A 12,535-nucleotide genomic window follows, 5' to 3' on the forward strand; every position below is an offset into this window, starting at 1 on the left:
CTCACAGCAATTACTCCCTGTATCACTTCTTTGGAATTATGTACAAGCCGTCCCCAAATTATGGTAGGCTTGTAATTGCAAAGTTTTCGTCTACTTTCATTGTTTAGAACTTGGAATAAAATGGTGGTTGGATTTCCAGCTGGCCCACGGAAGCCTCTTTAACCTACAGTGTATTATTAGTCCTTTCATTGTTCCTCATTGTTTTCAAGGAAAACGTGTCCTGACTTTCCAGCTGAACTTGGGAGATACTGGGAACAGATCTCCCCCTGCAGCTCCAGCCTCAGGGAAAGGCACCGGCCCCCTTTAGTGACTTGTAAAGCCTCCTCCCTTCTCTCCACTTCACCAGGAGACACTGCCACTCTTAGGGTGACAAGAAGATCACCCCTGGGCAACACCTACGAATGAAATCCTATTGTTGTGGTTGTTCTTAAAAACCAGTTATTTAATAAGCATTCGTAGCTCGGAAGCTTCCTGCACTTAACCGTGGCATTGCTTACACGTTCGTATTATGCTTTTAATGTTTTCTGACTGTCTTCCCAGTTCGTATTCCTTGCAGGTGGGGACACATCTAAGTTTCTTTGTACCTGCAAAGCAATCAGTCCCCAGCTAAGCACACAAAGAGGAGCTCAATAACCATTTATTGATCCCTAATTAGAGCTACCCAGGAAAGCAATTCCGACAATAACTGAATCGGTCAGGCACTGTTAGGCATCGAAACAGGCATCAGATAACCTAATAATTTCAGCGCTACCTGGTTAGGTGTTCTTATCATCTGTCATACAGCTCAGGTGCAATTTTAAGAAGATGCTGTAATCCTGGCTTGTCTCTTTGCACCTGGTCCCAAGACAACGTACGACCCCCACTATTCTCCTGATATGGACTGAAAAGTGGCTTTGATAGTCTAAACATTCTCATTTGGATCTCTCATCCCACCTAATTCCATTCTCTGTGCACACTTACTTTTACTCTCTCCTGTACCCCCGCCCCCGCGCTTTATATTTTTCCTAGCATCATAGTTAACAATTTGTCTCCCTGCTTCCTCTGGCACAGTCCTTGTTCTAGCCATTTCTGTGTATTCCTCTCTGGGCTTAGTAGCATTTAGTGGAGTGCTTTGTTCAAAGTAGGAACTCAGCACTTATGCTACGCCAGGCATGGCACAAGGCACTTAACTGTAATGAGTTGTTCCATCCTATGAGGTAGGTGCTATTATTATCTCTATTTTACAGACGAGCAAGCTGAGGCAGAGCAAGACTCAGTGATCTGTCAAAGTTTACAACTGCTAGCAAGTGTTAGAACAGGCACTTGAACCCAGGCTATCTGGCTTTGGAGACCGTGTTCATAAACATGGCACGTGACTGCCTCTCAATGAATGATTGATCACACGTTGATTGAACCAAAGGTAACAGCAAGTTCTAACAATAATGAAGCTGCTTTACCAAGAGGGAAAGGGTAGAACTGAGGTAATCATCATCAAGAGCCACATTTTGGATGTGACAGCATTTGACAATGTCTGGAGACATACATCTTCGGTTGTTGCGACTGGGGCAGCATTTCAGGGGAGTTTGCTGCTGGCATCTAGTGGGAGTGGGGGAGGCTGGAGATGCTGCTAAACATCCCATAATGCACAGGACAGGCCCCGAATAACAAAAGGGCAGAAGTTAAGAAACCTTGCTCTGGGAAGATCCCAAGTCTAACTACTTACGAGATGTCTGATATGGCTCCCTTTTGACTATACAATCAGGAAAAGGAAAAAAATTAACCATTCTTTTTCAGAATCACCTCTCTAGCGGGATATCTAACATAGTTTAGAAAATCTTCAAAGGTATGCCAGGCACTGTGAACATTTTAAAATGACACCAATATGAATTTAGACTTTCAATTAACTCGTAAACCAAGGATGCATCCTATTCCTCAAAGCTACCAACACAATAATAGTTAATGCTCATAAAATGACAAAGTGATGTAAAATGATTAAGAACAGACCCAAGCTACCAGTTGGCATGCAGGCTTCCTCCTGTACATAGAAATTTTCCTTCCCTTTCATTCTAAGGCACGGGATTCTACTTCTCTACATCTGCGATGCCTTAGAAATCATAGCAGATGTCATGGGGCTTCTTTATCTCCACATACAGGTGCCCAGACAGGCAAGAATTTGCTCCCAAGTGAATTCTTGACTAGTTTGTTGAATTTAGCTACTGTAGGTGCAGAGTAGGGTAAAAAGTATGATCTCAGTTCAAGTTTACCATGTCTTGAAAAATACTTTATCAGGAGGAAGCTGTTATACCTTTGGGAGGAGAGCTATTAGTCATTTTGCAGTGAGCGCCCTTGAATTTTGAGTGTTATTTCAATAGAGATATTTCACATTATACGAGCCAAGCTATAAATACAAAATAGCAAAACATAAATGTCCTAGAGTCGTACAATTCTTAAGGGCTGTTTTATGTGCCGTGGATAGGGATAATGATGCTGTTTAATGAAGTAATTTTATAACCTTGGCCAGACAGAGCCTCACGCCCTCAGTTACCTGTCACACACTGTCTCCCTTGCACAGGGCCTCACAGTCACACGGACCCGCCCTCTTCTTGGAGTCCTCGCTGAAAGGACATCATCTGGGTAAAACCACCGCATCACTCAAGGTCATTTTCTTTCTAGAAGCTCAGACTTGAGAATCACAGTCTGCCTTCCATATTCGCAGGTTTTGCGACCTCAGATTCAACCAACCGCAGATTGAATTTTGCAGATTGGTTGAATCCGTGGATGTGGAACCACGGATACGGAGGGCTGACTGAATGAACTACGCCCTTTTCAATAAGGGACTTGAGCATCTGCGGATTTGGGTATCCACGTGTTCCCGGAACCAATCCCCATGGATACTGAGAGATGACCATACTATTCTGAAGGTCAAAGCAGTTGTAATCCGCTTTCCTACCCCAAAGTCCATGGCCGTCTTGGGAGGAAGATGCTACCATCATATATGTTCTACACTATTTTTTCCAGATCTCCTATATATTATTTGTCATCGCTAGATGCTTTGTGGAAGCATCTTTATAAGAAAAGAGATGCCAAATTCATTAAATCGAAGCACATGAGCTACGTACAAGATCAAGGTGAAATTACTTTGTCTTTAACTCATTTTCAAGTCAATAGAGCTGTTAGAAGATTGCGTTCAAAAAAAAAAAAAAGCTACCATTGGAAGTCTCCTGAGTACAGATGAGAAAGAAAATTTTTCTGATTTCAAACACTCTGCAGTTAATGGGCTATTTCATAGAAGTGGTCTTCTGAAGAGTATATGAATCCAGCAGTGCCCAAAAGAAAGCATCTCTACAGATTTCTCAGTCTCCCTCCTGTGTTTCTGTAGCTTCACATCTTAGATGTAAAATTTCACTTGAGAGTTTCATATAAAAAACACCTGGATTTGCTTTTTAATATTATGAAATTGCAACAGAAATTGGTTTGGCACGTTATAGGACCCTGTACTCATTAAGTTAAGACTTTTAGGGGTTGAAGCTTCTTTACAAATACTTGCACAGACTAAATATATCTAAAATAGCACCACGGTATAGGTGTAACAATGGATTATAATTTTGTACTTCAGTAATTGTTTCTGGTGTTGTTTTTAAAATTTTCTTTGACATGGTAGTCACATTCATTTTTTTCAAAATAAAATCTACCAAGATTCTTCTTTCTTCCCCTATTTCTGCATAATTGTGCTAATATACTAGCTGGGACAGTTATATTTTAAATGACATGTATATATTTAGCAGCATAATTATGCAAATTCTACCATGTTGATGATTGTAAATATCCTTTCAGAGCAGCTACTTAGCATTTTGTCCTGGTTGAAATGCTTAGAATTCACTCCCGAATTCACTTCTCTGCTGGGTGAAGGTCGGGCTCTTAGTTCTCACCCACCAGGCAGAATATTGCACAGCTGTAAAAAGTATGGATTCTTTAATGCACCTGGACATTCTATGCCACTTACTGGCTTTGTGACCTTGGGCAAGTTACTTAACCTCTCTGAGCTCAGTTTCTGCATCTGTAAAATAGGGATGATGATAGTACATACCGCACTGGATCGTCATGACGATTACATCATATGATGTATGGAAACTACTTAACATCGTGCTTGGTCCATAAAAGACTCTCAATAAATGATAGTTATCGTCAGTGTTCTTATATTACCCAGCAGTACTACATTTCAGCCTAGACATCAAGCTTTCCAAGAGTTTAGAATTGCAGCTGAAAAGGAGGAAGTACGGCACATTCCGACCTGTCTACGTAACAGTGGGGTGGTGGGTAGCAGTGTTAGCAGCACAATGTCCAGACTCAAATTTTTACTAGAGAATCATTCTTTACATACTTTTGCCATGTGCCTGGGTTGAGTTAGTGGGAACGTTGAGGTGTTTCAGTAACACCAACTCTAAATGTAGAGGTTGTGTGTGTGTCCGTGTGTGTGCGCGCGTGCATAGGGCTACAGGAGAAGGGAATCTAGCCTGTGGTGAGGAATCACCTAGGCAAGATGTGAGATAAAATTCCTCCTCTGCTATTTCACATTTACAGGAATGAATTCAAAAATGTAAAATTATATTCCGAATTACAACCATATGTCAGAATACGGCAGTGATCATGGCAGTATATTTTAGGTGAACATTAATCTTTAGTCAACTTTCCTAATCCTTGTTTTTCTAGAAATAAGAACTTGGATTTTCTAAAAGGAGTTGCTAACACGTAAGACAGAAATCCATAGCGTTTTCTGAGCTTCGGTAAAAAACAGAAACCTCTGAAGAAGCAGAGGCCCTGAAAATATACTGATGCTACCGAAGGCTAAAATTCTTCAAGACTCTGATCAGGGAGCAGTACAGAGGCAACTCCACATAGCAGAGGGCCCTTCGTTTTGGTCCCACCCATAACCCAATCCTGGGAACTGGGTTCAGTGATGTTCGGTGATATACACGTGGTAACCACATGCATGACGAGGAACTAGGTGCTGAGCGAGAAGCCAGATGCCATCGCTGGCCAAAGTGTGCCTGGCACTCAGCAGAGTGCACACGGCTTGATGTGATAAACAGTGGAATCAAGCTCACAATCCTCTCATTCCCACAAGGTGGGTCAGCAGGGTGATGGGGGAGGATGGATTCCGGCCCTGGAGATGGATAGTTCTTATTTTTTCCTGGACTAAATTCTTATGACTCCAAGTCCCTTCCTATCAGTGACACACATTTCCCAATGAGCCCCTCACAGCCCGCCGTGGCAGATGTGTTACCCTTTCTTAGAAGCACAGGGCGCAAGCTCCCTAGCTTTAAGGCACGTCTTGGTAGATTTCCCTCTGGTGTGACACTGGTCTGTTCAAAGAGCCTCAGTATTTATCCCACACCCCTCAGCTTTCTATGGTCATGAGAGGCATCCCTTTGTTTGATTCTTAGAATTCAACTTCCTAAGGACTTTGGAGAGAATAAATACTTTTTTCCGAGTCTTCATTTTTCTTAGTCCTGCATAATCAAGCCTGTCACCGTTTTGTTTTGTTTCCCATGCAGCAGATTTTTTAATAGGAACTATTCTTGCAGACAGTTTACATCAACTCTACCCACTTGCCATTGGCCAGAACCCACTCACATGGCCACACTTAACCGCAAAGGAGGCTCGGAGATGCAGATAGTCTTGTGCCCCAGAGGAAAAGAAAATACGGTTTGGTAACCACATAGCCTTGTCTCTGCCATCATCTGTTCTTCTGTCAGCAAATACCTGTTTCATCCTTCTTTCCACACAAAGAATATATACCCTCCCCCCACAAGGGAAACAATGCAAAGTCTCATTCTGTCATGGAATCCAGCACAATCTACAGGACCTCTGGGAAATGTGCAATCTTCTGCGTCGGTATCAGATGTGGCGCCTCGTGATCTCGCAAGCAGTTAACTAACAAGCCAAGTTATCTGTAGCCCTGACACCTAGTACTACAGCAGCAGAGCAAAGACAATTTGTAACCTCTTGTTCCTTGAATATTTGGTAGCTCTTGTCTATAAACCACTTCACCCTAGTTCAAGCCAGTCACTGCCGCTGTTTTTTTTTTTTGTTTGTTTGTTTTAAAGCTGTGTAGAGAGGGTTAGAGCTTTTTGGTACATTGATGATCCCCCAACTTCCAGGTTTATTCTCTTTCCATCTTCCTGGAATCTTTCTTCTGGAACCAGATAAGAGATGGCCCTTTCATGATAAAATTCTGCCAGTGAGGACAGAGCTTTCTGATTTGTGTAATTAAGATAATAAGATATACTATCACATTCCAGTCACAATTTTGGCCTTCTTTTTACAAGGTTATGTAATAGAAAGTGACATGATCGGTTTTGGTAAGGAGGGAAGAGTGGTTCCAATAAGGTACTGAGTGGCTGAATATCTGAATTTTACTTTTCACGCCCCTTCTGAATTCCCATATGACAACAGGTCAAATGCTTAACCTCCTTTGGACTCAGTTTCTTTGACTAGATTTTTATGATTATAATTATTATGCTGCCTTCTGTCAACCAGTTCAGGGTAGAGAAATTCCCTCTATCAAGATTAGCTTTTCTGGGGCTTCCCAGGTGGCCCAGTGGTTAAGAATCCGCCTGCCAATGCAGGGGACATGAGTTTGATCCCTGGCCCGGGAAGATCCCACATGCCGCAAAGCAGCTAAGCCCGGGCGCCACAACTACTGAGCCTGCGCTCTAGAGCCTGTGCTCCGCAACAAGAGAAGCCACCACAGTGAGAAGCCCGCGCACCACAACGGAGAAGCCCCCGCTCGCCGCAACTAGAGAAAGCCCGCGCGCGACAACAAAGACCCAATGCAGCCAAAAATAAATTAAAAAAAAAAAAAAGATCAGCTTTTCTATTACTCTACAAACTTGAGGGTTTTCAAGATGTAGTATGAAGGTTCTGGGCTGGTAAATTATAAACACATGTAAACTCAGAAAGAAATTTAAATACCTGGAGTGTCACATCCACTAGAAAAATTTTGCTGATCTCTGTACCACTCCTGAATGAGTATTACATTGACACCATCCTATTTTTATGCAAATTCATGTTTTTATCACCCTGGATGACAGACAGTGACACGCCCTTTTCATTTCTCCTAACCAGATGAGAAAACAAAATTGCACTTCACAAGGAAGAACACAAACTGCCATTTCAAACGGTTAACACTTGAACCACTCACTCCGTATTTTCAGTGGTAGACCAGTTATGATCAGCTTTTGATGGACTTGTCTGAATGGTTTCTGAAATCATAATTTTCTTCCAAATTATTCAGATTCATGTTAACGATGCTGCCGTTAGATCCCCGCTCGGGAGGCCCGTCTGACCTCTCCTGTCGGGGTGCCTGCCCGCCTGCCTTTATCCTGGCTACTGCCCAGCCTCACTCGACCACCGGACTTAGAAACTCTCTTCTGACAACAGCAGGCCTCTGATCCTCCTCTTCCTCCCCTACCCCCCACGGCCAGTACCCACAGGGCACAGGGCTCAAGGCTGGCGCTCAGCTGACCACTGTTCTCTTGGTTCAACTTCTGTGAAGCAGCCCTCAAAACCAGCACGTGGCCGGGGACCACCCTTGGCCACCCTCACCGCCTTACCTGGTCTCTCTGTCTTTGGGTATCGTAGCCGTGCTATAAGCAAACACCTGCTTCTCAACTAGAGGAGGGCCGAGGTCCACAATTCCGGATAATCCTGGGGTGGTCCGTGGCTTCTCAATGTACACCAAGGTGCCGGGCTCCTTTTTGAAGGCCTGGCGGCTGGGTGAGACCCGGTCTGACTGCATGGTGTGGGAGGGCCCGTGGGCGTTATGGAGGCCGTGCATCTCCACCATCCTCAGGTCACTGACTCGGTGGGGAGAGGCCGGGGGCGTTTTGGAGCCCAGAGTAGGCAAGTGGCTCTCCGGATACTTCCGTGACTTCTGTCTGTACAGTGACTGCTCCATTTGCATTTCCGCTTGCAAAGAAGGGTTGCAGTAAGCACTGGCTGAACGAACCGCCGCGCGGTGATACCCGATGACGTGGTCGGGGACGTCCAGCGGGTGGCCGCCGTGCGAAGAGGCTATGCTCATCCTCCCCTCGTGATAAAGGTAAGGATCGGCGTAGAAAGCCTCGTTTCGGTACATCGCGAGGCTCTTGGCGGTCATGTCTTCATCCGGCTTCACGTCTCTTCTTTCCAAGATGGCGCTGGGGCTGGGAGAGATGGATCTAGAGACCGGCAGGCTGGAGAGTCTGTCCCTGGGGATGGTGGCGTTACCAGGAATGACCATTGGCCGGGCGCCTCCGTAAGGGATTCTGGATGGAGAGGGAGGCATGGAATGTGGCACAGGAGTGGACGGTGGAGAATTTGGAATGGCGTGGGGTAGAAGAGCTGCGGGTCCAGGTCGAGAGGCACCAGGGCCATCTCCTCTTGCATAAACGATTTCTCTCTGCATCTGAAAAGAAAACAAGAAATTAGAAAATCTACTTTGATATTCATGTTTTTAGAGACATCTCAGTGTGGTTTCCCTGATGAAGTAGGCTGAAGAGTGGCCCCTGCAAGATGTCCAGGCCCTAATCCCTGGAACCTGTAACCATGTCCCCTTACAGGGCAAAAGGGCCTTTGCAGATGCCCCCTGTTAAGGATGTTGAGTTGGGGAGATTATCCAGGTGGACTCAATGCAATCACAATCACTTATGTGAAAGTAATGCAATGCATTCACTTATATGTGAAAGAGGCAGGAGGGTCAGTGTCATGGAAGGAGACGTGATGACAGAAGCAGGATCAGAGAGAGAGAATGGGAAGATGCTGTTACAGAGTCCAAGCTCATACTGCTAGCCCCACGACAGGCCAGTAAATCGAGAGATGAGGTGTTGGGGCACGAAGAGTGACTTTATTTGGAAAGCCAGCAGACCGAGAAGATGGTGGACTCATTCCCCAAAGAGCCATCTTGCCTGAGTTAGAATTCAGGCTTCTTTTATACTAAAAGGGGAGGGAGGAAAGTCAAACGTTTCCTGCTTTGGTCAGCCTCCAGAGGGGAGGTGTTAACTTCTTTCTCCCCGCAGAAAGAAGTCACAGGTGGGCCTGGTCAGGATGTTTCCTGTGAGCTAAACAAAGGTATTTTAGCTTAATGTTCACTACCTGGGAGTCAGGGTTCCCAGAGATGGGCCGTTATGTATATTTTAAGCTTACAGGCAATATCCCTTTAGTGACTAACTTGTAATAGAACACAAAAGGTTCTTCCCTATAATAATTGCCCATTGTCAATGTCCATTCCACAATCTTGTGGGAAAAGGGAGGAAGACGACTCCGGCTGGTTACTTCCTGTTGAACGGAGGTGACAAATATTCCTTAGAATCTTTTGTCAGCCTTTGCTTATCTACAACTATTTGAACCCGATGAAACCTATTAGCACTTTGTTGTCTAATTCATAACTGAACTTGGGGTTTTGGTTCCAGTTCCTAATACACATAAATTCCTGTGCTATTTATTTGGACACAATTAAAGAAATTGGTTGCCCCTTCTCCAGCTGCAATGGAATTCCCATCTACTTCAGTTGGATGGGCAGAACTGTTGGAGTCAAACTCATGAGCAGAGGTCAGTATAGAGTCCAAAGTTTTAATGTAATTGGCAACCGCTAGGTCTTCTAGCGTTTATAGATTCTCCTGCCTGGGCACACACCTGGAATGGAGTACCATACAATATTTTAAAGGTGTTTAATTTAAGCCTGCTTCTGGGAGCCACTGATCCGCAGCATGGCAACTAGCAAGGTTATCCCAAGTTAAATGTCTCCTGACATTTTAGCAACGTTCCTTTCTGATATATGATTCATTTTCTTGGTTTTTCCTGTTGATTGTGGTCTCCAGAATGAATGCAGTTTTAATGCCTTCATCCAAATCAGGGGATAATTTCGCTAAGGAGGGCTTTAGCCACTTCGGAGGCTTTTCTACCTGGGTGTGATATGCTTCTATCTACCCTGAAAAAGTGTCCACACAAACACTAGCAGTTATCTGAGATTTCCTGCGGCTTGAGGCCTTTGAGTAAATATTTGTCAGTCCTCGGTGGGGCAGGTTCCTCTGTGTTGAATCCCCACCTGGGAGGTCTGACAGCAGTCTTTGGGTTATTTTTAAGACTCTGGGGGAAAGGGCTTGGTCTCCTCTTCCGGGACGTTCATGAGTACCATCTGTTGGCTTAAAGCATGTTCTGGTGGGACTCAGATGTCACGCTATTGTGGTGAAAAACTTCAGGGTGAGGTCTATCAGAAAGTCAATCAGGTCATCCCCCCCACTGTCAATTTCACCCCGGGCTCCTGTGGGGAGTTGGGTGCCTCAAGGCCAAGGGAGTCCCTGGGTCTCTTCATTCAGAGTATTCCTCTCCACCATGAGAGGCTCTCGTCTTCTATTGTTCTTCTGTTTTAGCCGAGGGCAATCTGTTTTCCAGTGTTCCTCCTCCTCACAATAAGCGTATTGTTCCTTCCCCAATGGTGGCCTACCTCTCTTCGGGTTACTTGCCTTCCGGGAATCCAATGCCACCGCCAAAACAGTGGCATTTTGTTGTGCATCTTTCTTCTGTTGCTGTTCCCTCAACACTTTAAAAGCAACATCTACCAATTGAGAAGGGTTCATTCCAAATGTACCATCTAATTTTTGCAATGTTCTCCTGAAATCTGAGGCACTTTCCCCCAAAAGGTCAAATTTACCATTCTAATATTTGCAGGGGCCTCGGGATCTGCATTAGTATGATGTGTGTAGGCCTGATAAATCCTTTCCAAAAATTCAGAGGTCTTCATTTGTTTTGCTAAATTTCTTGAATTTTGTTCAAACTCTTTTGCCTTGGTTTCCCCTTTCAAGGCCCTGCCAAGATGCACTAATGAGCAGTGTTCTCATAAGGGCCTTCTTCCCTCACCGGGGCCCCCACTCGGTTCAGCTGTGGGTGCTGGCAAGTGGGCTTCAGGTGTAGAGCATCCTCTCTATAAGGAGGGCTGCAATCTTTCCAACTAAACAAGTCTGAGAAACCCAGCCGGCTGGTCATTTCCATTTAGGCCCCCCATGAGATAGATGGCGTAAGGAAAATAGCCCTGTCCCGGAAGTGGCTCCAGGCCCAAACTGGGTGCCCTGTTGGGTCTTAGATGGCGATTCCAGACCAAGTCCCTGTGCCCCAGAAACTAGCACAGGATTTTCTTGTTTTGTTTTGTTCTTTTGGCCGTGCTGCACAGCTTGTGGGATCTTAGTTCCCCGACCAAGGATTGAACCCAGGCTACCGCAGTGAAAGTGCCGAGTCCTTAACCACTGGACTGCCAGGGAATTCCCAGCATTTTCTAACTGATCCTATAAGGAGGGAAGTCCTGAGCCCCAGTGTCAGGAACTGGGCCTGGATAGGAATGGAAGGTGGTGTAAGGGTTGGATATACTGGCATAATGGCCAGAGCGGCTGGGACAGCCAGCTCAGCCAGAGGAGTTAAGGTCTGAAGCAACACATCCTCTCGCTCCCTTCGTTATTTTCCCTGGGAATAGTACAAATGCTTGCACATAATGGATTTCACTATTCTTGCCTGTTTCTTCACAAAATAGCTAGAGTGTCATTCAAAAGCCACTGTAAAACCATAGATAGCAGTTGATCATCTAGCCATTAAAAGGATGTCTTTTTGCCTTGGCATCAACCAGCTGGGATTACAGTGCAATTGAATAGAAAATTGACTACTGCTGTGGCTATGACAATAAGGTAATTACTAAAATTATGACTGATATCATTTACCAGGATGTGCCAGAATTTTAGGAGTTCCATATAATTTCTGGAATATATGTTAATAACATTTACCCATACGGTACAACCTAAGAAGTTTTATCACCACCCATTTGACAATGCCTCCTCCCATGCAATTCATCACACCAAATAAGCCCAATTAGTTTAATATTCCTCTCTCTGAGATGGAGAGAAAACAAGTAATTTGAGGTGTTCCAGAGACCCTCCAGAAAACCCCAACGTTAGCCAGAGGTCAAATGAATCCCACTTAGAACTTGATCTTTGGGACATTTGTCAAAAATATCAAAAGTTTTAACCAGTGATAAAAGATCCCAATGGCAAATACAGGTCACTTAAACAGAAACTCATGATCTATTACCAAAAGGAGTTCAATATTTTAAGAAAACTTTGTCCTCTTAGAGAACCAAATTCAGATTTTGTACCACTTTACCTTCAAGATTTATTTTCTTAATTAAGTTCAATCTTATCTTAGAACTAAGTTTAGTTTCAAGGTACGACAATCTGGAGAGACTATTCCAGACAGACGTTTCCAGAACATTATTCCCATAGAGTTTACCCAAAACTCTTTACTTCATTTACCTTTATTTTATTTACTTAAAAGCTTTGTCACATTATTTTTCTTGCTGACAAACTTTTTAACAGGAATAATAAGGTCTTATTTGATTTCTAGTAAACCCAGGTACAATGAAAGTATTATACCTAATGCTGATGACTCTAATGACATACCTGTATCAAACCAAGAAGCTTAAGCTAACTTTAACACCAGATATTAATTCAATACTGAATATTTCCTAGATGAC

General features: G+C 44.1%; 1 protein-coding gene across 4 annotated transcripts in view; it reads right to left on the minus strand.

Annotated features, from left to right (window-relative positions):
* The window catches only part of KIAA1217 (KIAA1217 ortholog), a 325,759-nt gene that overhangs the window by 69,349 nt on the left and 243,875 nt on the right, over positions 1 to 12,535 (minus strand). For all 4 annotated transcript variants that reach the window (XM_036844418.1, XM_036844419.1, XM_036844420.1 and 1 more), the window contains exon 6: positions 7,596 to 8,428. In XM_036844418.1, coding sequence (XP_036700313.1) covers positions 7,596 to 8,428 — 833 coding nt within the window. The remainder of the gene's footprint in view (positions 1 to 7,595; positions 8,429 to 12,535) is intronic.

The sequence above is a fragment of the Balaenoptera musculus genome, chromosome 2 (genome assembly GCF_009873245.2).
Source record: "Balaenoptera musculus isolate JJ_BM4_2016_0621 chromosome 2, mBalMus1.pri.v3, whole genome shotgun sequence".
In the NCBI taxonomy this organism is placed as follows: Eukaryota; Metazoa; Chordata; class Mammalia; order Artiodactyla; family Balaenopteridae; genus Balaenoptera; species Balaenoptera musculus.